We start from the raw sequence: 26,389 nt of genomic DNA, 5'->3' as shown, positions 1-26,389 counted from the left end.
ATGTTAGTTTCTGCTTTATAACAAAGTGAATCAGTTATACATGTACATATGTTCCCATATCTCTTCCCTCTTGCGTCTCCCCACCTCCCACCCTCCCTATCCCACCCCTCCCTATCCCTAAAGCACCAAGCTGATCTCCCTGTGCTATGCAGCTGCTTCCCACTAGCTAGCTATTTTACGTTTGGTAGTGTATATATGTCCATGCCACTCTCTAACTTTGTCACAGCTTACCCTTCCCCCTCCCCATATCCTCAAGTCCATTCTCTAGTAGGTCTGTGTCTTTATTCCCGTCTTACCCCTACGTTCTTCATGACCTTTTTTTTTCTTAACTTCCATATATATGTGTTAGCATACGGTATTTGTTTTTCTCTTTCTGACTTACTTCACTCTGTATGACAGACTCTAGGTCCATCCACCTCACTACAAATCACTCAATTTCATTTATTTTTATGGCTGAGTAATATTCCATTGTATATATGTGCCACATCTTCTTTATCCATTCATCTGTTGATGGACACTTAGGTTGCTTCCATCTCCTGGCTATTGTAAATAGAGCTGCAATGAACATTGTGGTACATGAGTCTTTTTGAATTATGGTTTTATCAGGGTATATGCGCAGTAGTGGGATTGCTGGGTCGTATAGTAATTCTATTTTTAGTTTTTTAAGGAACCTCCATACTGCTCTCCATAGTGGCTGTATCAACTTGCATTGAACTTTCTTTTGGTGGGAAAGGAAAGAGAGGATTTTTAGGCTAAGATTTTACTGCTCATCAAAAGGCATATTTTGGGACTCCTTCATATCCACTAAGATTCTTATGAAACTTAATTAGAAACCCCATTTTAAAATCCAGAAAGTGTTGCCTTATCTTTATTAAATACAGAGCTACTTGTTCCCTCCTGGAAATAGATCCTCTCTATTGGAAAGGGGCAATTTGACCCTGCCCTCCTCCCATCTTCCTAAGAAATGTTAGGGCTTCTGGGTATGATTTATTATCTGTGGACTTATAAGAAAGTCCACACTCCACTCTTCTGACCCAAGCCAAATACCAAAACAAACAAACAAAAACAACCAACCCCCCCAAAACCAAACCAAAACAAAACAAAACAAAACAGAAACAAGTGGCTGCCTCAGGATGATTTTGAAGTTAGCGTGTGTGTATGTGATCTCTTTAACATTTCCCATTCCCCGGGACAGCAAGATGCTAATGCTACTTCAGATACCATAGGGGGGAACGGGGTCCCTCCTACAATGCTGTGTCTGCAGTTCTTAGAAAATCACTAAGCCTTTCAAGGCAGACTGTTTCACTGTTCTGGTAAAACACCAAGAATGGTACTATTAAAGCAGCAATTCACGTTGGTCCATCTCATCCTCTCCTTAGAGAGAATGAGCGTACGTATTGGCTGGTTTCTACATCTGGGTTTTTCAAACTGTGGGCCAAACCCCATTAGAGGGTCATGAAAGCAATATAGTTGGTTGCAACCAGCATTAAACAAAAGGTAGAAAGGAAGAATTGAGGAGAAAATATGAATGTATTACACATAGAAAGAGTAGGTATTATTTTATGAAGCATTATACAATTATATATGTACATGCCCCCTGGCTTATGATGTAAAATATGTTTTCTACTATAGGCTGTGGTCAGAAAAGCTTTGAAAATCATTGCTGTTTATGCTTTTCCGTTCTAAGAATGTGGGTCAGTTGAAGCCCCAGAGCATGTTTTCCCTTACACCAAAGGCCTGAGTTCCATCCCCTGCCCATTCCTTAACCAGTCACTACTCGCGACAATGGACTTAGACTTTTGCTTAGACTAATTTGCTTAGACAATTTGCTTAGACTAATCTAGGTGCACCCTCTGGGCTGGAGAGGGGCCCAGCCTCTTTAGTTGGCATGACCAGAGGATATCTCTGTTATCTGGGAAGATTATTTCTCGTCTCTGCAGCCTCTCCACTCTCCATCCTTCCCTGGACCACTAGGTTCCAGCCACAAAAGCCCTTGTTTGAATTTTTCAAGTATGCCAACCTCCTTTCTGCCTCTGGGCCTTCTGCACGTGCCTTTTCCTGCATCTGGGATGTTCTCCCCACATTGCTTCCTCTGGCCACTCATACCTTACCTTTGCGCTCATGTGCTATTTCCACTTCCCTCATATGCCTTTCTTTTCTGACCTTCCACTTCCTATAATTGTGATCTATTTAGTGCCTGTCTTCTTCATTAAGTGTCATGAGGACAACCACCATCTCCATCTTGTTCTCCATTGTAATGCCAGCATCTCCTGCAGGGCATACACTCAATATGTATCAGTAGGTTGTAGATGGGTTCTGGGCTCTGGGATGGAGCTAAGCCCGAATGGGATCAAGGGGCCCCAGCATAAGGGCTGGGGAGGAAAAGGAGGCAGCTTCCAGAGACTGGGGACTGGGCTGGGCCTGACCCCTGTTGTCTCTTTCCCAGCCTCACTGTCTTCCCTCAAGTATATTTTGGTCAAGCTGAACGTTGGAGAGGGAAGACTTGTCTCCGTGTAAACAGTTTAATATATACTGACATTTTTGGTTTTGAGTAGATGAAGTAAAGTGTTTAGAAATTGCTTCCCAGATCAAATCACACTTTCAGTAATTCATTAAAAAGAAACGGAGAGCCAAACATAAGGTGTAACTCAGTAGATTTTTGAGAGATCATCATTATGTGCACGTGTGGTTTAAATGGATGTCCAGTTACATGCGCAGGTGCCTGCAGGCTCACTCACGGCTCCATGGACAAGTCCAGCCAATCCGTCTCAATGGGGGGACGTATTAGCACTCATTTATCCCTGAGTCAAGGGTATTTCTTGGGCACCACTGTTGCATATTGTTAGGGAAGGGGCCGTGGTAGATGGAAATGTGAAAAGCAGTTCCTGCTATCAAGGAGCTGGCTTTGAACTGAGTTATGAGGATCCAGCTAATTATCATTAATGATCAGACTTTTGTTCTAAGATGCAAGAACAGTATGCAATCAAGTGTTAAATGTTGTGCAGCCCTCTGGATGGCCAGAGAAAGGGGAGATTGGTGTGAGCTGCAGGGGTGTAGCACCACGTGGGTAGGCTTTGACTCACACAGTTTGAGAGCGTGAAGGGGTCCAAGAGGGCTCTCTATCTGACCACCTCATTTTATAGATAAGAAAACAAATATATTCTTTCTCTTTTTCCTCCACAACACCTATTTATTACTTAATAGACGTTGTTTTTTTTAGTTATCCTACATCCCGCTTCCTCCATGGTCCCTGATCTCCCTTTTGGGAGAATCTTTTATTGTTTGTGCTCTTGCTAGGGGTCTTGCTCTCCTTGGAAGTGGTGGAGGACTGTCCCAGTGCAGCCAGATGTGGTATAAGGGGACATGTGACTTAAGCTCAACCACATGGCTTTTTTCCACATGACTGTTAAGCTAGTGACATTCTGACATGAGTTTTCATTGGCAGATATATTCCTAAGAATATCCACAGTGGCCTAAGAATCAGATGTCCTGGATTCTCTGACCTTTGCCAAGTGTATTAGTTTCCTGTTGCTGCTGTAACAAATTACTGCAAACTTGGTGGCTTAAAGAAAATTAATTTTCTTACAGTTCCAGAGGTCAGAAATCCTAAATCCATTTTCCTGGGCCAAAATCAAGGTGTCAGTAGGGCTGTGCTCCCACCAGAGGCTTTAGGAGAGAATTCATTCCTTTGTCTTTCTGAGCTTCTAGAGCTGTATGTCCGGTGCTCTTTGACTGGTGGGCCCTCCTTCCATCTATCAAAGCCAGCAGCATAGCATCTTACTTCACTCACCATATTGCCTTCTTTCTAGTCAAGTCTTCCTGTGCCTCCCTCCCATAAGGGCACTTGTGATTGCTTTCAGGGCCTACTTAGATAATCCAGAATAATTTCCCCATCTCAAAATCCTTAATCACATCTGCAAAACCTCTTTTTGCCATATTAGGTAACATTCACAGGTTCCAGGGATTAGGACCTGGGTATCTTCAGGGAGCATTATTCAGCCAACTACACGAAGATTCCTGCTTTTCTGTTTTCCCAGCCTGGTCTTCCAATATACCTTCAGTTCTGTGAGATCCTGATATCTTCTCAATATACTTTTTTTTGGGTTTGTTTGCTTAAGAAGGCTAAAATTAGTTTCTGTTGTTTTCAACCAGGAACCCTACGTGGTAAATCAGCGCTGTGTGAAGAACTTTACAAGCAACCTCTTTTAAACAACATCAACCCTCTTAGGGAAGCACTGTCCCCATTTTACAGATAAGAAAACTATAGCTCAGAGAGACAATTGCATAAGGCCAGACAGCTCGTGTGAGTGATGGAACTGGTATTTAAAACCAGCCAGTATGACTGGAGAGCATGGGCTCAACTACTTTCTCAGAATCCTAGTTCAAGTCTCTCTTGATTGTGGACCTGTTTTCAAGGACAGGCCCTGAAGTCTGGATCCTATTATTGAGGCAGGAGAGAGATGGCATAAGAAGGGCATTCCAGGCAAGAGCGAGGCCGGAGAGTAACAGGTAAATCTAAGAGATGCAGTAGAGGAAAGATATGATGGACTTTGGTGCCTCATTGGAGATAAAATAGTAAAAGAGATGAAGGAGTCAACCTCCCAGGGAACAGTTTTAAGTGAACACAGCAACTCATTTCTGTTGACTACCCAGGGAAATGATATCCTGACTCAACTCTGGGTTGGAATCCAACTTGAATTAGGTGCCTTCCTGCCTCCTCTGGGTCTCCGCATAACATGGGCTGGATAGATACCTAACACCTTTTGCTACTGTTAATCTGTCTTTTTGCACAGATATCCAGAACTTGGCTTTCAAATGCTAATGAGGTTCTCCCTGGGGATTTATCTGGTCAGAGACAAAACAGGTGATTTCTGGAGCTCAGGAGGGAATTCTAGGCCTGATGCTAACAGTCCTGGGCTTGTGCCTCTTCTCAGAAGACAACTTGAATGTTCATTTAGGGCTGGGGCAACCACTGAGAGGGAGGCTCTTTACTTGGTCATTTCTGGTCACCACTGAAGTAGAGTTGCCAGATTTAGCTGATTAGAATATGAGATGCCTAGTTAAGTTTGAATTTCAGATAAGCAACGAATCATTTTTAGTGTAATATTTGTACAGTGCTTCCGGGCACCTTCAGCCATGGGAGTGTATAGTGAAATACATGTGTGCAAAGAGACTGTTAGATCTGGATCGACAAGGAGGTTATGGCAGAACCCCAAGGTCAAAAGGAATACAGCGTTGAAGAATTCTTTGAGTGACGACTTGGGAAGAGACCTTCGGTTATAATTGCCCAGAGCATCACTCCCATCGTCTGCTGTGCTGTGCCACTTTGTGATGGTCAGGCCACACCCTCAGAATCATATCAGCCTCCACTCTCTTCTTACCTGCTGACACCTACAAGCAAAAACGATAGAGGCAGGGCTGAGCCCTGACATCCATCAGGAAACACTTTTTGAACATTCACAGCCTGCAGAACACAGTCTCTGTGCTGGTGCTGGTCAGAAGTTTGTTTGCTGTCCGATTGTCCTCTGCTTGGGGGATAAAGTAGTAATTAAGACCCCCCTCTGTGTCCAGAGCTCTCCACCAGGCTCTGTGCTCATGGTGACAAAAGGAACGCAGAACACAGCCTTCACTCCTGAAGAGCACATGCGTATGCCTCTTGGGACGGCGGAGAGCTTAGCTTTTATTAACTCAGAACTGAACTCCTCCGCAGTGGCCTCGCTCTGACCTTGTGGTGCACGTGTCCCTTCCTGTGTGTATATGTAGATACTGTGGCGGTCACCACCTGGGGTGCGAGGGGCCTCATACCCTGCTGGTTCCGAGAGTGACTGCTGTCAAGTCTGTAGGAGTTAGCAGTTTGTGGCCTTGGAATGAAGGAAGCCAAGTTCCCTGGCTCGTTTGGCGACCACACTCTGCAACCTTGGTATTTTTAGCAACTCACTGGACTAAGGAACAGTGGAGCTGCCTGGGACCGAGAAGACGCTGCCCGGCATCATGGCAGAGAGGGCATTGATCTCACAGGAAAACTAACTTTAATGCCTGTTCTTGCCGTTTATTAGCAATTTAATTTTGTTCTGAGCTTCAGTTGCCTCCCCTATGAAGTGGAGTCGATAGTAATATCAGGATATTTTGGAGGATTTAATGAGATAACATATAAATGCTAGCGGGTAGTAAGCCCTGGATTTGTCCACTGCAGTGTTTCCCATTCTCACAGCACTTTGTAAACACCTCTGTTCTGACACTCTTCATGGTGAATTATAATCATTTCATTTCCGTGTCTGTCTCCTTCCACTAGACTGAGGGCCAGGGTCTTTTCCTCTGGTTCATTTTCCCAGAGCCTCTCGCGCAGGCCTGCTCCAGACAAGGCTTGGAGCTCTGCTGAGCTGGGTACTCTTCAGTACTTGGGTTTTGCTAGGAGGCAAGTCTTTGAATTTTGAGTCTTCCTCCTTCCTCCCTCCCTCCCTAACTCTCCCACTGAGGGCTGGGCAGATCCTGTCCTGTGGGATCTGTTTGAGAGCAGGAGTCTTAGCGGTACATCAGAAGATCCTCATTAGACCCTACAGTGCTCGAGGCCAGATTTCCAGTGCACTCCTGTATGCTCACACAGGCGCGCGTTTGGGTAGGAAATCAGCTGTGCTACCCGGATCTTTTCATTGATCAGCTCTAGGGTTTCTGCAGTATGTCTGTCCATTTGGTCTCTGCCTCAACACGTTTATTACTTTCATCAGTGCAGTTTCGAGCATTTATTGAGCACCTTTTACTTGCCAGACCCTGGGCTAGGTGTGGGGCCTGTCGAGATGAGGAAGACGGCGTCTCCAGGTGAGATGCTCTGGATCTCAGAGGGTAGACAGATGAGAACACAGAGACTTCCTTTGGGATGTGGTAAGGGCAGTGATGGCGGTGGGCACAGAATTTTATGGGAGCTCAGAATAGGGCCCTTTTCCTTAATGATCTTTTCCTCTGAGGATCCCATTGCTCCTGTTTCTGACAGGTGGATTGGGGAGCCACATTGTGATTCCTGCCCTCAAAGACGATTTGAATACTAGCAGGTAGCCAGTGGCCAATGTGCAGCAGCCAGAGATTCAGTTGACAGCCCTCCTGCACTGGATGAAAGAGAAGAAAATTCTGAGGGCACAGGGCCACAGGCCCTGCCTGAAGTGTGATGGGGCTTTGGAGGACTGGGGAGAGCTTGGTTCAGCTGAGGGTACAAACGGCCTGGACACATCTCATGGCTGGCCACACGAGGCCCCTGCACCATATTTTTGCTTCTCTGACGTTAACTTTACTTTTCTTCTCTTTCCCATGTCATCATCCCTGTTTCTCTGACATTTGCTTCTCCACCAGCTTTCACTTCTTCTTATTTCCCTTATTGCTTTCATCTCCACATTTCCTTTGCTCACTGCCCATCCTCTCATTCTCCTTTCCCTCTGCTGCTTTTTTTTTCTCTCTATACCTGCACCTTCTTGCCCTTTAATGTCGTCCTTGGCCTCCCACCTCCGTGTTCCGAAATGTACCTTGTTCATCTCTGGGCTGGGGAGGAGATTTTCATTTTCAATGGCCCTTCTTATGATATGAAAGAGCATCTCACATGTATCTGGGTATCCTAGGAAACAGAACTCTGGTTTCTGAACGGGGCAGATTCTATCCACTGTGTTTGTAAGACAGCGAACCAGAGGGAAAGCAGCCTCCATGCATGCCCCTCCGAAGACTGAGTGCAGTCTCCTTCCCTTGTTAGTGGAATCAGGGGAGCAATGACACCATTTTCCTGGGGTTCTGCTTCTCTACCACTATACCTATCCTTGAAGCTTCTCTTTCTCTCTCTCTTTTTTCCTTTGTTTTTTTTTTTTTCTATTGCTGTCCTGTTTTTCACTCCTATTTTCCATGTTTCTCCTTGTTCTCTCTTCTCTTCAGTTTTTTCCTACTTACTAGAAATTACATCACTCCCCTCCCTAATGTTACTCTTTGGCCTTGGAAGATAGAGTCAAAAGCAGTGTCTCCTGAATTCCCTCCTTTTAAGATGAGAGGATGGAAGTTTGGGTTGGGAGAGACAGGGAAAACCTAGCTCCTGAGATGCTTTATGAGACTAAACTTTCTTTCTGGTTCTGATTTTGAGATTGGATCCATATAGAATTATAGAATCTTAAAGTTGAAAGAAATCTCTATTGGTCATTTAAATAACCTTCAACCCAGTGTTGGAACCCTCTTACCTTCGTAAAAGAGAGTTCTTCTGTCTGTCCTTGAATACTTCGAATGTCGGGAAGCCACTACCACATAAAACAGCCCACTTGGCTGTTGGCCAGCACTGCTGCTTGTATCAAAGTTACTGCTCGTGATTATAATCTGGGTCTGCGTAATTTATCTCTGTTGATCCTGTATCTGCTTTCTAGAAATAATAGAGCATAAACGTTTTGTTCACGTATTAAAGGGACTTCAAGGTATCTTGAATGTCAAATGTCAGAGAAACAGCGTTGATGACATGGGAAAGAGAAGAAAAGTAAAGCTAATGTCAAAGAGAGAAGCAAAAATATGGTGCAGGGACCTCGCGTGGCCAGCCACGAGATGTGTCCAGGCCCTTTTTACCCTCAGCTGAACCAGCCTCTCCCCAGTCCTCCAAAGCCCCTTAAAATAATTAAATGAAATAAATCATTCTTGCCACCCTTTGACCATGTAGAAAACTCAGTTTTCTGAATGAGTCATTCTCCAATAGTTCCACATAGCTGAAATTGTCCCGGAAGTTGTAAGGAAGAAAAAGCAGTACCCTACAGAAAGAAGACTAAAATTAGACAAAGTTGTAAAGGCAATATTATTAACACTTGTGTTAGATATAATGTCTGTTTTGCACGTTATAGTTTACAGAACACTCATAACATTCAATTCCATGTCGTTTTATTTTTGTAACTAGGCCATGGTACTCCCCCAGTTTGTAGATAAAGGTAGTGTGGCTCATAGAGGTTGACTGGCCTCAAGGCACCCAGTTCACAAGTACATGAGTCAGGACTGAAACCCAGTTCTTCTGACTGTTAGTCTTCTGCTGTACCTGTCATAAATACTTAAGTGTCTTTGTCTCTCCAAAGTACCTGCAGTGTCATGGGATTATATGAAATAAATTGTCTCTTCAAGACAAGGTACTTGGTGTACACCATCTAATAGGATTGTTATGGATTTTTGTTGTGTGTGTGTGTGTGTTCCTGGATATGGCTGTGGAAGTAGAAAAGTGGAAACAAAGAAACCAAATCCAGGTCACACAGTAATTTGGGGGTGATTATAAAAATACTGCATGGGGACCAGTGACGTTATTCCCTAAGTATAAGCATCGGAGTGATTGATTTTGTTTGGTAAAAATTCTAAGCGTCAAGGTAAAGAAGAGTGAGTTACTCCTTTACTGCAGTTAATCCAGAGAAATTTCCTGAAGGCGATAGGAGACAGGGGAATCTAAGAAAATTTTAAAATAAAATATATGAGGCCCTTGGTAGGTTGGAAGGAGGGGAAGGAAATGGGCAAGGGGCAGAGAGGAGGGTAGGGGACACGGTTTCGGGGCAGGGATGAGACAGATGCTGGGGACCTTGTGTTTTACTAATGATTTGGAGCTAGGATTCCATTGCGATGATCAGTTTTCCTCCTTTTCGAAGTGAAATCCAGATGCGGCTAAATTTAATTCCACTCGGAATCACTGGTGATTCACCCAAGCTCAGGTGCGCCCACACGCAGCTGGCATCAGCTCTGTGTGCTTTCCAGGCCGATGATCCTTCTTTAACCCAGCTTCCCCCATGGAACAGCGGGAGAAAGGCAGACTGTGGTAACCTTGACCTTCTGTGTCTCCATCTGCAGCATCCTGGCCACTGCGGGAACCCACTTCAACACACATGTGGACTTGAGGACGCTCCGGGCTGTGCGTGTCCTAAGGCCCCTGAAGCTCGTGTCGGGGATACCTAGTGAGCACCTTTCTTCTTTCTCCTCTGCTGATAGCTTTACTGATGTGTCCTCAACCAGATCCAGGGTCGAAGAGAATTAGGGATAAACAAGAAATCATTTCTCCTGAGAGGAAGCCCCTGCAGTAGAGGACCTGCAGCAATCTGGCATCATCTTCCACTTTAAAATTTAGCAGATTTTTTTCATATTTAAAAGATAATGAAAGATCTTTGTAAAAAATTGGGAAAGTAAAGGAAATAATAGAAAATGAAGAGCACCCATTATCCTATCACTCAGAAATAACTTTTGTTAACATTTTAGCATATTTTTTCATTCATTTTTTTCCTGTGCATTTTAATGTGATTGGGATCATGCTGTAATTTTGGTATTGGATCCCATCATAAGCATTTGATTTTCCTGACGTTAAAAATTCTTCAGGGCTTCCCTGGCGGCGCAGTGGTTGAGAGTCCGCCTGCCGATGCAGGGGACACGGGTTCGTGCCCCGGTCCGGGAAGATCCCACATGCCGCGGAGCGGCTGGGCCCGTGAGCCATGGCCGCTGAGCCTGCGCGTCCGGAGCCTGTGCTCCGCAACGGGAGAGGCCACGACAGTGAGAGGCCCGCATACCGCCAAAAAAAAAAAAAAAAAAAAAAAAAATTCTTCAGAAATATGATTTTTAAACCTGTATTATATAGTCTGTCTTATACGGTCCCTGACTTGGGTAGTCATTTCTGTGTTGCTATTCATTTAGGTTATTTCCAGTTTTCTTTTTCTAACTAGAAATAGTGCTGCAACAAACATCTTTTTACTTAAATATTATTCAAATCTCTGATTATTTTCTTAGGCTAGAATCCTAAAAGGACAATTTCTGGGTCAAAGGATATGGTGTTTCATGAACAGTGGTTGTACTAATTCTGCTTCCCCAACAGTGGGTGGGAGAGCTGGGTCTGAGATTGAGTTGTGGGGAAGATGAACTTTTTCCTTGTTCTTACAGACTTATAGCCTAGCAGGGCTGGGCCTAATTCCCTTTAGGAAAGAAGCGTATTCTAATAAGTTTCATCTATAGGAGGAATCCAGAAGACAGCATGGGTGCAGTGAATAAGGGAAGGGTGATAGGCATGTAAATGATCAGTGAATGGTGAGGAAGAAGTAGGGATTGATCCCTAGGGGAGGGGGTGATGGCCGTCTTTGGCTTGACTTATCCTGGTTATCCCTTCGTGAAATGCTTTATCATTTCAGGATCAATGGTTCTTTTCCCTCAAAGACTTACCCCTCTTCTCCCAGTAAGAAGTCAGCCTGCCGTATCGGGTGGTGCTAAGCGAGGGCTCCATTTATCATTCTCTTGCTTTCCTTGTAGGCCTGCAGATTGTGTTGAAGTCCATCATGAAGGCCATGGTGCCTCTTCTGCAGATTGGCCTTCTGCTCTTCTTTGCCATCCTGATGTTTGCGATCATTGGCTTGGAGTTCTACAGTGGGAAGTTGCACCGAGCTTGCTTCATGAACAATTCAGGTAGGGTCACTATTTTCTGACGTCTGCTGCTTCCTTCCTCTCTCCTCTGGTCATCGGGGTAATTTCAGGGCATTTGGAGGCTGGTTGGAAAAGTATGTCCTATCCCAACCCTAGAATTAGAACCAGAGACTTCCTAGTCAGCAGCTGTATGAGGCACAACCAGCCTAAAGATCCCCATTGTGCATTGATATCGCAAAGCGAATAACCTCTTAGGTTTATAGTTTATTTCAATAGAAGGTCTCAGCTGCCCCATCCCTTGGTAGGAGGCTATCAGAATGCATGTCAAAAACCTTCTGCCTGAAGAATTACCCTTTGTATGTGGCCTCTTTGGCCCACAGCCAGAGAGACCAGGAGTCCGGAGTCAGATCTGGGGCCCCTCCAGATCTTGGGGACATTTTCCATCCATGCTCGAGCTCATGACCTTCCCCCTCTCTGCTGTGACCCACACATAGTGTGGAAGAACTGAGGGAGTTCTGAGCATGACTTGGCAGGGGTGCTTGGGAGATTAGCAGCGTACACAGATCTGGCATTCTTGTCTCCCTGTATCTTCTTTGTTCTTTTCAAGTTCAGTAGAGTGCTTTAGGAGGAAAGGGGGCAGGGGAGAGGTTGAAGGAGCCCAATTAGGTACCATGTTTTTATGAAAAGAATCTTCAAAGGACACCTTTCACGTTGGATTTTTATTTTTGTCTTATTTAAGATGAGGAATTTAGGCCATAAAAACAAGCAGTTAAGATCCACGGAAGGGACTGTAGTTTATAATTGTTCCCAAGGAACCCAGAAAGAACTAAGAGTCTATCCTGGAGTCTGAAGTTAGAAAATCAGTAAGATTCTGCCTTCAGCTCAGACCTTTCTGGGTGACCCAGTCCTGTAAATTCCCGTGGGACTCAGGAGAAGGTAGAAGATGTGACTTGAGGAAAGAGGGGGTGGGGGGGCATGTGGAGGAGGCTTCATTTTCACAGGAGGTTGGGAAACATTGGGTTGAACACATGGTATGTGAGCTGTGAGGTGCAGAGATGCCAGAGAAGGGTAGGAGCTGGAGACAAAGAAGGACAAACCTTTCTGTGGGAAATAGAATTGCATGCTTGTGGCCTCCTGGGATCATTTCCAGCTCATGCTAAGCATCGTGTGGTTTATCCCCCACCCTCCAAATGTGTCTGCAGGTATTCTAGAAGGATTTGACCCCCCTCACCCATGTGGTGTGCAGGGCTGCCCAGCTGGTTATGAATGCCGGGACTGGATCGGCCCCAATGATGGGATCACCCAGTTTGATAACATCCTTTTTGCTGTGCTGACTGTCTTCCAGTGCATCACCATGGAAGGGTGGACCACCGTGCTGTACAATGTGAGTAGAGCTGGCGAGGGGCCGGAGCAGGTGTGCGTGTGCTTGCGTGTGTGTGTGCGCGTGTGTGCGTGTGCGTGTGTGTGTAGACTCAACCATGGTTGCCCTCCCACGGGCTACCTTTTCCTTTCCTTCTAACCTGATTCTGTCTGCATAAATAATGGGTGGAACATGGGGTAGCTTACAAAAAGCCCCCTTTAGAAGGACTTCTGGACATAATCTATACTTAGCAGTTTATTTGCCTCTGTTTTTTGGCCTCTTGCTAAAGTACACAGCTTCTTAATATAGTTAGGAAATTACATGCCATATTTGATGGGTGAACTGCTAGTTAGATCAACTCAGCCGTTTTGTTCTGCTACTGGTTCGACATGGTGGTGGGATTCAGTGAGGGGCACCAAGAGGTATAGATTTGTTGGTTGCTGTCTTCAAAGAGCTTACCACTGGTCTGGGAAGGTATTCCGGTAGTTCCCACCCCTGGCCGCACACTAGAATCAGCTGGGAGGGAGCTTTAAAAATTTACATCGCCTGGGCTCTACTCCAGACAAGTTAAGTAGGAATAGCTAGGGGTAAAGACCTGTCATTGATTTTCTTTGTAAAGCTTCCTAGCTGATTCTAATATGTAGCTTCCCTCAAGAACCATTGCATTACATGCACATAAGTAACACGCTTAATTGTAAGACTCACTAGGGATGCTTGTTGAAAATTCTGATTCACAGGCCCTTGGAGATTTTGATTTCATGTGGTTTTGAATAGTTGGTGAGCTGAGCTACATTTTTTACACGTGCCCCTGGTGATTCATGTGATCAGGCATGTTGGGAAAGTTCTGAGTTGGTGTACAAGACAGGGCTATCTAACTGTTTGTGTGGGATGTTAGAGTGACCACCTCCCAGAGTCTGATCTCAACAAGTTATGAAAGGCATGGTGCAGAGTCTAAGTTCTAAAATGAAAGGGTGGGGAGGTGTGTGCTTTGATGCATAGGAGGCCTAGGGGGGGCAAAGCAATTTGGGCAAATTGTCTTTGTAAACAGGTGCTCATAAAGGTCTGTACCCTCCTATGCATACAGCCAGCCCACCCCAAGGCAGATCCGTTTGGAGCAATCATCCATCTTACTTGCCCTCCCACAGTCTACCTTTACCTTTGCTTCTAACCTGATTCCGTCTGTATAAATAATGGGTGGAACATGGGGTGGCTTACAAAAAGCCCCCTTTAGAAGGACTTCTGGACATAATCTATACCGGAAGGAAAGGAAATGCTGTCTCAGGAGAGACTCAACCAGATTGTCATGGAGGAAGAGCCAGGGTCTGCATAAAGCCCGTACAAGTAGGTACCTAGTAAGTGTCCATCACTAACCTGGACCCATTCCCAAGCTCCCAGGCAGGTAGAGCTTTGCAGAAAACAGCCACAGGCTATTATGCCGAAGCTCTACAGGGCAGTGAAGAAGTCCCAAGGACCAGCATATGCCCAGAAAGCCCAGGGGGGTTGTGTGTGACCTAGAAAACCCTTGAGGACACGCTGGGATTCTCACCAGCTGTGGGGCGGCAGGAAGGAGGCCAGGGAGGTGAGGTTGAAGAGTCCAGTTGCTCCTCACTTGAGATGTGAAGGTTGTCTTGAAGCCTTGTCACTCAGATTAACCAGGCACCTCTGGAAATGACAGCACTGGCCCCACAGCGGCTGGTGTCATTGGCGGGGCTTTGGGAGGGATGGATTTCAATTATATGTGTAGACTCACCTAAGTGATGTGATAAATGCATTGAAAGCCTGAAGGGAGAAGTGTTGCATTTGAAGATAAAGGCGAGATCTGTTGGTCCTCTCTGGAGCCAAGGCTCAGAAGGTACTGAGATAAACAGGAATCACTCATCACTTACATTAGTTCCTTCGTTCATTCATTCATTCTTTCAACATGTATTAGTGAGCATCTGTGATGTGTCAAGTAGTGTGCTAGGCACTGGGGAAACAGAGGGAGAAAAAAGTGCCACGATCCCTGCTCTCCTGGTGCTCTCTTCAAATTCCAGTCTCCCTCAGGTTATCTGTCCAACATAGGTATGGAGGTCACCCAGAGACAGTGAACGCAGGTGTGCTCTACCGAGGAAGCAGGGAGAAGAGGTCAAGCTGCAGATTCTCTGAAACCTTGGATTGCATGGGCTCCCAGGGCCACAGACTCACAGTACCTCTGACAATGACATCAGTCATTGAACTTCAGTTTACTGAAGGCCTCCTGCTACCCCTGTGGCTGGATCCAGACTTGAGGGAACTCAATGAGCTGTTGGGCTGATTTCCAAAAAGTGGCTGCTTATGGGGCAGAATGAACTCATGCCCACTTTGAAATGACATCACTTTCCAAAGCATTGGATCTAGGGGGAGGGCATGGAGCCAAGAGTCCACAGGCAGAGGTGATGGTCGTAGTTAGATGGGTAACTACCCCTTGATTCAGGAGAAGGTGGATGAAAAAGGCAATTTTCAGCCAGTGGAACAAGGACAAAGTCTGGCTCCTTAGGAAGAGAAGGAGCCATCAAAGTCTGGGCTTCCTTTGAGCAGGAAACTGGGGTGGAAAGCATGCCCCAGGCAGAGCTCTCTTGCAGGAGTTGGATGCACATCCTGGAGTTAGGGTTCTCTGCTACTAGAGGAAGGTTCAGAGCTGTGGTTCAAAGAAGGTTCAAAGATTGACTTTATTCAACCATTTATGAATTGGGCAGCATCCCATCTAGCCGCTGGAAAGGAGCTCTGAGGAGCTGTACAAAAAAAGAAAGACTTTTATAGGCAGAAGCGCGCTGGACCAGGAAGTTAGTGAAAAGTGGATTAGTTGTGGCAAGGTCACTTTCCTTTGGGGCGTGGCAGGGTTTTATCAGGAAGATGCTGGTGCAGATGACTCACCTGATCACTAGTGCTGAACAGGTGATTCCTGATTGACTGGTTTAAGAGTCCATTTGTGGGAGAGGCTGACACTGAAATGAAGTTCTGGATTGGTGACGTGGGGCTTAGCATAACCTGTTGTCTTGTTTTAAACACTTTTAATTTACCCAAATTCAACCATTTAGCTTGGACAGGAAAGAGGATCCAGGATGGGGAAAATAACAATTTAAATAGTACAGACTGGGCTTCCCTGGTGGTGCAGTGGTTAAGAATCCGCCTGCCAATGCAGGGGACAGGGGTTCGAGCTCTGGTCCAGGAAGATCCCACATGCCACGGAGCAACTAAGCCCGTGTGCCACAACTACTGAGCCTGTGTGCCACAACTACTGAGCCCATGTGCTGCAACTACTGAAGCCCAAGCACCTAGAGCTCATGCTCCACAACAAGAGAAGCCACTGCAATGAGAAACCTGCACACCTCAACGAAGAGTAGCCCCCGCTCACCGCAACTAGAGCAAGCCTGCACGCAGCAACGAAGACCCAACACAGCCAAAAATAAATTAATTAAAAAAATTTTTTTTAAAATAAATAGTACAGACTAATTCACCTACCACCCCTCTCCCGCTTATGCCCATTGAAAGTATGAGATTAGAGATGCCTAGGATCTTGGTTGAAAACGTGCAGATTCTGAAAGCCCATGTCAACGATACCTGAGTATTTATTTTTCTTCTCTTAATTTTAACTTAAGATTTTTTAATGACAGAACTTTACATATATATTAGAACTGGTTACACACCACTGAATTAACTATGAACAACTAGTCACCTGAGTACTCAAATAGATGTATGTATATATGTATGTTTCTACATAGAGAAAAATTACCCACTGTGCCTTTTATTATTACCACTGCTAATAAGATGCAGATATAACTGTGTTGATTTCCCTTTCTACCACTATTCCTGGAAGGCCCAATTCACGCAGCCAGTGTATTGCTTCACAAAGACCACAAAGTAAAGGGAGTCCCTATTTCCCCGTCCAACGCCTCTTCTATTCAGTGGTTACAACAAATCCGTAAGATTTATTGGTGCCAGTTATAACCAAACCATTAGTAGAACCTTCAGGTTTACACTGTACGCAGAAGCTCTCTCAAACATGTGGACTCAGTTTAACCTTTTTCTATGTAACTTAAATGCTTCCCTGGTGTTTGCATCCCTTTTCTGCCGCACAGACCCTTCCTAAATGCCTCCTGTGACCTTGTATGGCTCTGCCATTGATTACCGTTGACTTCATTTGCATGTAGCTTTTCTCATGAGCATGCATGATTGTAAGGGTGGGGGAGAGTTCCCATTGTCAGGGCAACTTGGAGTCCTGCGTGCTGTGCTCAATTTAGTCTCTCCCAAAATTTCAGCTTGGCTTGGTCACACTCCAACTGTATTCTTGGCTTCCCTCCCTCTTGTGGTAGAAAGATGCAAAGCAGTCTACGGTTCTGCCGGCTGCTTCTTCCTGTTTTGACTGTCTCTCCCAAGGTCTCCTCCATTTGCAGACTCTCCCCTCTTCTTACGAGTTTAATTCCTTTCATTTCTTCTAATCTGGATAGGTGTTGCTTCTCCAGGACAGCACCTTCTCCCTCAGTGCTGTTCACGCCACAGATGTTACCGTGGCTCCATTATTAACTTCTAACCTTCTTCACCTGGGCGAGATGTGGCTCTCAGATCTGGCTTTCTCCCGATCCTGGGCTGAGTCTGATTTCCCTGTCGTCATTCTGGTTTTATGTTCTCTGCTCTTCGTGGTACCAGGAATATAATATACAGATTGCGGGGGTTCCCATTCGCTGTCTGCAGTTCCTCCAGTCTGTGCTCTTCAAGTCCAGTCGTTTCGATCTGTATTTCATCTGTATTTTTCATCAAGCTATTTCTCTTCTCACCTGGTGTTGATAACTCACGCAGATGCGGACGTTTCTTGGAGGCGTGCCGTTTTTCGGCTCCGCAGGTGCGCCAGCTGTATCTGTTATGACTGCCTCGGTGCTCTGTACTGCTGTGGGGAAAATTTTTATACTGTTTCCTGGCTTTTGGAAAGAAGAGGCAACCTGTGGTCTGATGCTTTCTGAGAGTCTTCCTCACTCTCGGAAGTCCTTTGGTCTGTGACAGAGCCCGTGTTGCTCCTTAAGTTGCCTTCTCCCGGCTACACATAGTTAATATGAGCTAAGTGGTTAACAGAGAATTCACTTTTTGCCTCGTTGCTGAAAAAATAATTGTATGTATACAACATATAATTGTTGTATGTTGAAAAAATAATGCCATATCCGAGGGTTGGTGGAAAACTGCCGTCTCCAGCTTCCTGAAGTTTCTCTGATTTTATAGTATCTGCAGAGAACGTGTTCGGTGCTGAGTTCCACGCGACTAGGGAATGTTGTTTGCTCGTCTCTGCTTTAGTTTTCATCACCACCTCCTCCACATGCTCTGGGAACAGAACATACTCAGAGCTCATTTGACAGATAGGGGCCAGGAACCTACCATCATTTACGGTGTCAGAGTGATAAGGTGTGCCAGCTGACCTAGGACAAGGTGTCTAGTTGGTAAAATTTGTAGACTCCTGTAACCGATCACTCATGTTCTGGAATAGGCTGCTTTTTTCCCCACATCCCTGTCTGTGCGAGCCTGTTCCTGTGTCCTTGCAGTTGTCTGGGTCCCTGTAATACAGATGACACCTGGAATCTGATACCCAGTGTCTGTTCACCTGTGACTTGTCTAATACACAAAGGGATTAATAAGTGGATACCGGAAGTTAGTCTGCCCCTTTCCCGTGAAGGCTGAGAGGTGAAGTAGATGGGGAGGAAGATAAAAAATTGAGTTTGGACATGAATGAAAAATTTGCGATGCTTATTTGATATGGTGGTATAAGGAGAGAGTTGGGTAAATGAATTCAGGGTAGAAGCCTAGGCTGGAGATAATAAATTTGGGAGTTTTCTGTGTATAGAATGGTATTTAAAGTCCGAAGACTGGATAAACCATCAAGGAAGGAAATATCTAACTATAGAGAAGAGGTTCCAGAGCTAAGTTCCAGTGTTAAGATGTGGGTGAGTTAAGGAGTTAGCAAGAAGACTGAGAAGGAGCCGTAGTGGGGCAGGGTGTCCTATAGGCCAAGGGAAGAGAGTGCTTCAGGAGGAAGTAGCAGTGATCAGCTGAATCAAATGCTGCCTAGAGATGGGTCAAGGGAGATAAGGGCTAAGAATTATTCATCAGAGGCCAGGAGGGGAAAGTGGGAGGGGCGAAAACCTGATTGGAGAAGGTTTAAGAGAGGTTTGGAGACAGCCATACAGACCGTTGTGTTGAGTTTTGTCGAAAGAGAAGCAGAGAGAGTGGGGCAGGTAGAAGAAATACCATTTGCTTTTTGGTGAGAATGAGTCATTCAAGGTAAAAACCATTGCTGCTGGAGAGAGAGGACAGTTGGTGGAGCGGCCTTCTAAAGCAGGTGAGAGGGGGTGGGCTCCTAGCCCATCAGAGCACAGGTTGGAGGGCTAGGCTTGGAGCCCAGCTTCATGGTTCATCCATAGTCTTAGGAGGGAGGCTGCAGAGGCTGGGATGGGGGGTAGACGTGGTGACGGAAGCATGTAGAAATTCCCCTATTGCTTCTATTGTCTCGATGAAATAGAAAGTCAGGTCATGAGCCAAAGGTGGGAGGAGGGAAATGCTGGAAGCTTGAGCGAGGGACTAAGTGCAGTGGGGATCTGATCGCTGGGCAGCATTCAGGACCCACTCGGGGTTAATGGTGCTGGGGTGAAAGTGAGATCAGTGAATGTGTTGTGTTTTCCTGTAGTCACATTTGGCCCCTGAGGTTCAGGCAAGGAAGTAGGTGGAGAGTTGGCTTTCACCAGAGTAGTTGTAACTGGCGAGCACAATAAAGTGAGAATCAGGAGAGGTGGAATTTGAGCTGGGTAGGGAAGAAAGAGGTGGGGAGGTGGGGGGAGACTGTGAAAAGGGAGTAAATGGATTATAGGCCTTTTTTCAAATGTTACTCTGGAATCTCCTGGACAGATTCAGTCTATGGAGTGAGTTTGAGAAACCTGTCTCATTGCATAGAAGACGGAGGCAGTGAGCTTTAAAACCAGCTGTTCTGATTTCTAATTCGGCACTTGAACTGCCCCCAGTAGAGGGAGAGTGAGTGAGTGAGGGGTGTATGTCCCCGTGAGCAGAGTAAGCTGTGACAGAAGGTGTGGCACACCTCCTGGGCCCTCCCAGACTTCACTCCTGGGCACCTCGCCCTGCGTCAGCCCAATTCAGAGCATTGACTGGGGAGACTTTGGGGGACTGAAACCTACTAGGCCCGCCCACCTTCCTCACTAGCATTGTACTCTGTAATCCCGTTTTCCTCCTCAGAGTGTCTTTTTCTTTTTTTTTGTTTGCGGTACGCGGGCCTCTCACTGCTGTGGCCTCTCCCATTGTGGAGCACAGGCTCTGGACGTGCAGGCTCAGCGGCCATGGCTCACGGGCCCAGCCGCTCCACGGCATGTGGGATCTCCCCTGACCGGGGCATGAACCCGCGTCCCCTGCATTGGCAGGCGGACTCTCAACCACTGCGCCACCAGGGAAGCCCCAGAGTGTCTCTTTTTAAAAACACATTGAGGTGGATGGACCTAGAGTCTGTCATACAGAGTGAAGTCAGAAAGAGAAAAACAAATGCTGTATGCTAACACATATATATGGAATCTAAAAAAAAAAAAAAAAAGGTTCTGAAGAACCTGGGGGCAGGACAGGAATAAAGACGCAGACGTAGAGAATGGACTTGAGGACACGGGGAGGGGGAAGGGTAAGCTGGGACGAAGTGAGAGAGTGGCATGGACTTATATACACTACCAAACGTAAAATAGATAGCTAGTGGGAAGCAGCTGCATTGCACAGGGAGATCAGCTTGGTGCTTTGTGACCACCTAGAGGGGTGGGATAGGGAGGGTGGGAGGGAGACGCAAGAGGGAGGAGATATGGGAACATATGTATATGCATAGCTGATTCACCTTGTTATACAGCAGAAACTAACACACCGTTGTAAAGCAATTATACTCCAATAAAGATGTTAAAAAAAAATAAAGATATCGGCTTTTCAGGTGGAAAAAAAACACATTTATGTTTGTAGCTTCTGCTGCTGCCTTTGGCAGCCTGTTCTCCATGTGAATCACTTGTCCTCCCTCTAAACCCTGCAATGCCTTTCTCCTTGCTCCCTGCCCGCTGGGCTGGAGCCTGGGGTCCACAGTTTCCAGTCCCTGGTTCCCTCCGTGGGATAAAAAAAAAACTGTGGTTTGCTTTCTTTCTCCTTCCCATCCATAGCTGCTTCTACCCTGAAATTATCCCTACTCTTTCATATCCATTTTGATTTCTTAATAACTTGTCAAACCATAGATGTCATCGTGTTTAGGGTTGATTCCAAATATGCGAAGTTTGCCTCCTGATCAGGTGCCTGAATTTCACACCACGCACTCACCAAGCCAGTCTCCAGATCTTTCACCTGTGCAGAACCATTAAGCTGGCTCAGGGCTCTTTGCCTTTCTTTTAGCCCACTCTAATACACAATTTAATTTCTGATCCGTGGCCAGAGGCCTCAGGTGCCTGGTGTGTCATGCAGCCTTAGGCTATGACCTCTCTGTTCTGAGGCAACCCCAGGCCTTAGGACTAAGGGGCAGAAATTAACTGGGGGTGGTGTGTGGTGACTCAGTGGCTGTTTCAGGTACTTTCAACTGGCTCACCCTGGAGGCCAATTCCTTACAGAATCCCAGCCAGACTGGATGGCACAGTGCCAGCCTCTGGCACTAGGCAGCCAAAAGGTCTCTATTCATTTTTCCCTCAATTTATCATTCACTAGAAAAATATTTATTGAGGACTTTCTTTCAGTGCCCCTCAGAGTGTGGGTCGTCTTAGAATTGCCTGGGGGCAATTAATGTAATTTCAGATTACTGGGCTCTTCCTGGGTCTAATGAACTGGCAGCTACAGAGCTAGGAAGAAGGAATCTGTATTTTTAACAAGCTCTCTTGTGATTCTGAGGCCACAGTGAAGTGTGACAGTTCCGTGTGGTTGTAATGACGGGGCCGGGGGAGGGTGAAATGGGAGCATACTAAAGAGAAAGCCTTCAGAAAGCCCGTCTCCCCCACTACATGGATTTCTACGAGGTCCTACTTTAATCAAAATTTGGGCTTCCCTGGTGGCGCAGTGGTTGAGAGTCTGCCTGCTCATGCAGCGGACACGGGTTTGTGCCCCAGTCTGGGAAGATCCCACATGCCACGGAGCGGCTGGACCCGTGAGCCATGGCCGCTGAGCCTGCGCGTCCAGAGCCTGTGCTCCGCAACGGGAGGGGCCACAACAGTGAGAGGCCTGCGTACCGCTAAAAAAAAAAAAAAGTTAATAATGGGATTTCAGGGGGGAACCCCTACTACATTCTGTATGTTACAGATTCGTATATTCTTAGTCCTAAAACCTTTGTCTGCAAAGAAAGGTATATCTTAGAATCGAGGAAGTAGAATATGATGAAAAAAAACTAATTTAAAAAGACACACGTAATCAATGTGTTCGAGACCAAATCTTCATACTTGGAGACTGTTCATGATCGCCCTGGCTTATTTGTGCAGACCTTGGAGTAAAGCTCCCTTTGCCATCTCTGTGTTCGTCTGAACTTTGTGTAAATGTGCTATTAGAAGGCCGGTAGTTCTGTGTTAGTCCTTTTAAAAAATTCAGGCCTGAGCTTGTTTGCTCACAGACAGTGATATAAGTTAGCACACTATTACTTTTCTGCATGATTGAGGATTTTCTCAGTACTATGAAACTAAAACAAAATACAGAAATAAACTGGATGTCAAAGCTGATTCAAGACTGCAGCAGGCATCCTACCCCCGGCTTTAGTGCTCATCTTCCCCAAAACCACCCTATATTTTGAGTGATTGATTCTACATTACATACATGTTTTGTATTATAAATGCATATATATATATTAAATAGCAAAAATACATTTATGCCAAAGGTGTTCCTCTCTGTACGTTTTCTGCATTGATGTTCTGATGATCTTGTTTGAAACAATGATTTCTGTTACTAGATGTGGTATAACAGTGGTTAGGAATCCTGGGCCCACCCTTACTACCTGTGGGACCTGGACAACTTAACCTCTATGCCTTATTATCCTTATCTGTAATGTGAGGATAATTTCGGTACCCCCCTCACAGAGTTGTAGTAAGAATTAAATGAGATATCTTGGATAAAGCCCTTGACATGTGCCTAGCACATAGGAAGCACTAATGGTGTTAAATAATTATTTAGAACATTTTGTGAAAACCACTCATATAGGGGAGACAAGCAGAACATCTTCTTCCACTGCCCGCTCGCTGTCCAGATCTTCTCCTCTCTGACTGGTCCTTTCCTATCTCTCAGCCTAGCCACTTAGTACCTTTCATATGCATCGTTGCCAATCTTACATTCATGTTTTTTGAATTAGTTTTTCCTCCAAAACATTGGCCACCTCCTCCACAGAGCCTTCTCTGACTATCCCTGAAAACTCAAAGGAAAAGAGATCTTTCCTCTAAGCCCTCTCCCCGAGACCTAAACGTCAGTAGCATTCATCTGGTGTTTTTCCCAGATTCCCCTATCAGGAGTTGTCTTTTAGGTGCCTCTGTCCCTTTTCCCTTTCAAAACACCATTCTGTCTTCTGGCATCAACCACAGTTCCCCAGACATGATTATGTATTCAGTAAATATCCATCAATAGGCTAATTTCACAGAGAGGCTCTGTGAACCCACCCAGGGTGCCCTGGCTTCCAGGCCGCCCGGCTGTCAGCATATGCAGCATAGGGTCTAGGTTCAGATGAAGGAGCTGCTGTCGGGAAGGACACCGCTAATGCTGGACAGTGGGCTGTCCCCACTGTTGCTGCCGTCTGCTTTCCCTGCTGTGCTCCAGCTCAGCGCCATGCTCCCTTCTCCTGTGACAGGTAGAGGCACACACAAAAAAACCCAACTAGTGAAAAGTAGGGGGACTGTAATTTATTGGAATGTTTACACAGGGTTTGTGTGTAATTAGTAGTTAATTTCTGTGACACAGTTGGCCTTCCTGGCTTGGAACCTGGCTCTGAAATGCTCTTAAAGAGACCCAGACCTAAGAGATGGCAATCTGAGACATGGTTAGGGTTTGGGAACAGAACGAAGAGAAAGTATGCCCTGTTTTCTGTGATGAAACGTGACCAGGAACAGCCCCAAATTGAAGACTCCCTACACACACACACACAGACACACACACACACAGACACACACACACACACACACACACTGTTTCTGGGATCACTTTCTGCAGCTGAATCCACCTTTTACAAGTTCCTTTTTTTTGCGGTACGCGGGCCTCTCACTGTTGTGGCCTCTCCCATTGCGGAGCACAGGCTCCAGACGCGCAGGCTCAGCGGCCATGGCTCACGGGCCCAGCCACTCCGCGACATGTGGGATCTTCCCGGACCGGGGCACGAACCCGTGTCCCCTACATTGGCAGGAGGACTCTCAACCACTGCGCCACCAGGAGAGCCCTACAAGTTCCATTTTTTACCTTTGTGAACATCAGCTTGGGATTTGACACTTACACTGAGGATAGGGGGACAGCCACTGGACCCCCTTCTGCCATGAGCCCTGTGATCGCAGGCAAAACACTTATGTCTCTTTGTAAGTGTCAGATGAATAAATAAACATGCGTTAGTCTTCTCATTAGTAATACGCGGGTAATACCACCAGCTGTTCCTAACCTCAAGAGTCTTGTAGCAATTACATGAGATAAAACATATGAAAGTGCTTTGAAAAAGACCCTCATTCTTTGCTTCATGAGTGCTTTCATTTTTTTTTTATTTTTCAACATCTTTATTGGAGTATAATTGCTTTACAATGGTGTGTTAGTTTCTGCTGTATAACAAAGTGAATCAGCTATACATATACACATATCCCCACATCTCCTCCCTCTTGCGTCTCCCTCCTTTTTGCTTATAAGAGCTGTGTACTTATAAACTCGATTTTGCTAAGTGAGCTTTTTTTTTTTGTTTTTTGTTCTGCTTATTCAAATAGAGTATCTGATTGCTGCCGGGGGCATGTAAGGCAAATTCTCCCATCATGTTTCTTTTTCCTTAGCTTCCATTTGCTCTATGTATTGGGAGCTCTCATGGCCTGTGCTTTTGCTTTGAAGTGTAGTGTTATTTATATTATGTGCACGTTGAAAAACATACCTGTAGTTGATGCTAAAATGGCTTCTGAACACATTTTAAGTATTCATGCCAGTTCTTACTAACTTGAATTACCTCTGGATAACTGGCGAAATGCTGATGTTACAGCTGCTCTCAAATTCTAACACACTTCAGGACTTTCTACACTTTGTGTTAGGGCAGACCTGACATTTATCTCCAGCAGTGTTCCTGAATGGGCCGGGACTGAGCCCTTGATGAAGTTTTTAGCAGTCTGGCATAATGAGAAAATAATAGCAATACAGTTTTTTGGGAAGCTAAATTTGTTCAACTTGAAGTTGAATTTTCAAAGTTAATATCTTTTCTTGGCAGAAGAAAAAGTTAACAACTGTATGGCAAGCCCATAGTCTTTTGTATTTGTTTTGAGAAAATTCTCTGATCTGTGAAAGTTGAAAAAAAAAACAAAACTATGGTTATATAGATTTTATCTATATAATAGATTAATCTATTAATATAATTACATTGATGTAAATAATTTACTTGTGAATGCACAATATTGCTATTAGCAGCTTGGCATGTGAGTTTTTTGTTTGTTTGTTTTTCCCCATTCTGGTGACAGTGAGCTTTTTACATTAATTTTAACAGGAATTAGTAGTTGCTTATGTGACTTGTCGCCAAAGAATGAATATTTTAGAAAACCAGTTAGGCTGGCATAGCGAATACCATAAGGAATAGGTAGTATTCAACATTGGGTTGTACTCAGAAGATCTGGGTTCAAGTTCAGGTTTTATTTTCTGTCTACTCCCCCCTCCCCCATACCATGATCTTAGGCAAGTCACATGACCTCAGTGAACCTCATCTTTCTCTTCCATTAAATTGGAACACTTAGTTCATATTATGGTTGTAAGAATTAAATCAGAATGTGTGTATGAAAGGGCTTTGTGCACCAAGATATGCTTTATAAATTTAAGGTATTGTTAAAATAGTTTAAGATTATGAACAGTGATGTTTAGAGGATTTCTGTTTTTGAGCTTCACAGTAATCGATTTTTCACGTATCATCTTTAAATGTGTTTTGGCAGATATGATCAGTGGGATCCCTAGGAAATAAGGCAGAATATATATATTTAGAATATCGTTAGGATCTTTCTCTTTCCTTTGTGCACAAAACATGGTACCGTGACCTTTTCCAACTGTTTCCTTGATGATGTAAAACAGAGCCACCACTCCCGGAGTCTTTTATAAAAAGAGCAGATTCCTAGATGAAGCAGAAAAGAAAGGGAGTGTGGGCACGTGAGTGCTTTTCCAAGGGACCCCACCTTGATCTGAATGACCGAGGTGTGCCTCCACCTGCCTTCGGGGGTGCTGCTAGGTACAGCTGTGCCATTGAATCAGAGAGGCCACCCTTCCTGATTTGGAAGGAAAGGCAGGATCGAAAGGGCGGCAGGCACGCGCACACCCAGGTGATCACGCCTCCCTCACCGCCAGTCGTGATCACATTCGAGCTCTTGGCAACGTGTCTCCCAAACCCAGGTGGGGATGGGGTAGTTCGCCAGGCTGGTGCATCTCTGTCACAGCCTCCCTTTCTCCCAGAGTTTCCAATCAGGG

The 26,389-nt window shown here is 45.3% G+C and overlaps 1 protein-coding gene across 2 annotated transcripts in view; it reads left to right on the top strand.

Annotated features, from left to right (window-relative positions):
• CACNA1E (calcium voltage-gated channel subunit alpha1 E) overlaps positions 1 to 26,389 on the top strand; it is a 645,631-nt gene that overhangs the window by 432,894 nt on the left and 186,348 nt on the right. For both annotated transcript variants that reach the window (XM_089910334.1, XM_089910338.1), the window contains 3 exons: positions 9,826 to 9,929; positions 11,263 to 11,415; positions 12,576 to 12,757. In XM_089910334.1, the coding sequence (XP_089766460.1) occupies positions 9,826 to 9,929; positions 11,263 to 11,415; positions 12,576 to 12,757 (439 nt within the window). The remainder of the gene's footprint in view (positions 1 to 9,825; positions 9,930 to 11,262; positions 11,416 to 12,575; positions 12,758 to 26,389) is intronic.

The sequence above is a fragment of the Delphinapterus leucas genome, chromosome 1 (genome assembly GCF_059928025.1).
Source record: "Delphinapterus leucas isolate spDelLeu-1000000601 "Yukka" chromosome 1, BTC_Dleu_Yukka2, whole genome shotgun sequence".
NCBI classification, from domain to species: Eukaryota; Metazoa; Chordata; class Mammalia; order Artiodactyla; family Monodontidae; genus Delphinapterus; species Delphinapterus leucas.
The sequence above is the reverse complement of the archived record's forward strand: the minus strand, read 5'-3'. Positions and strand labels throughout refer to the sequence as shown.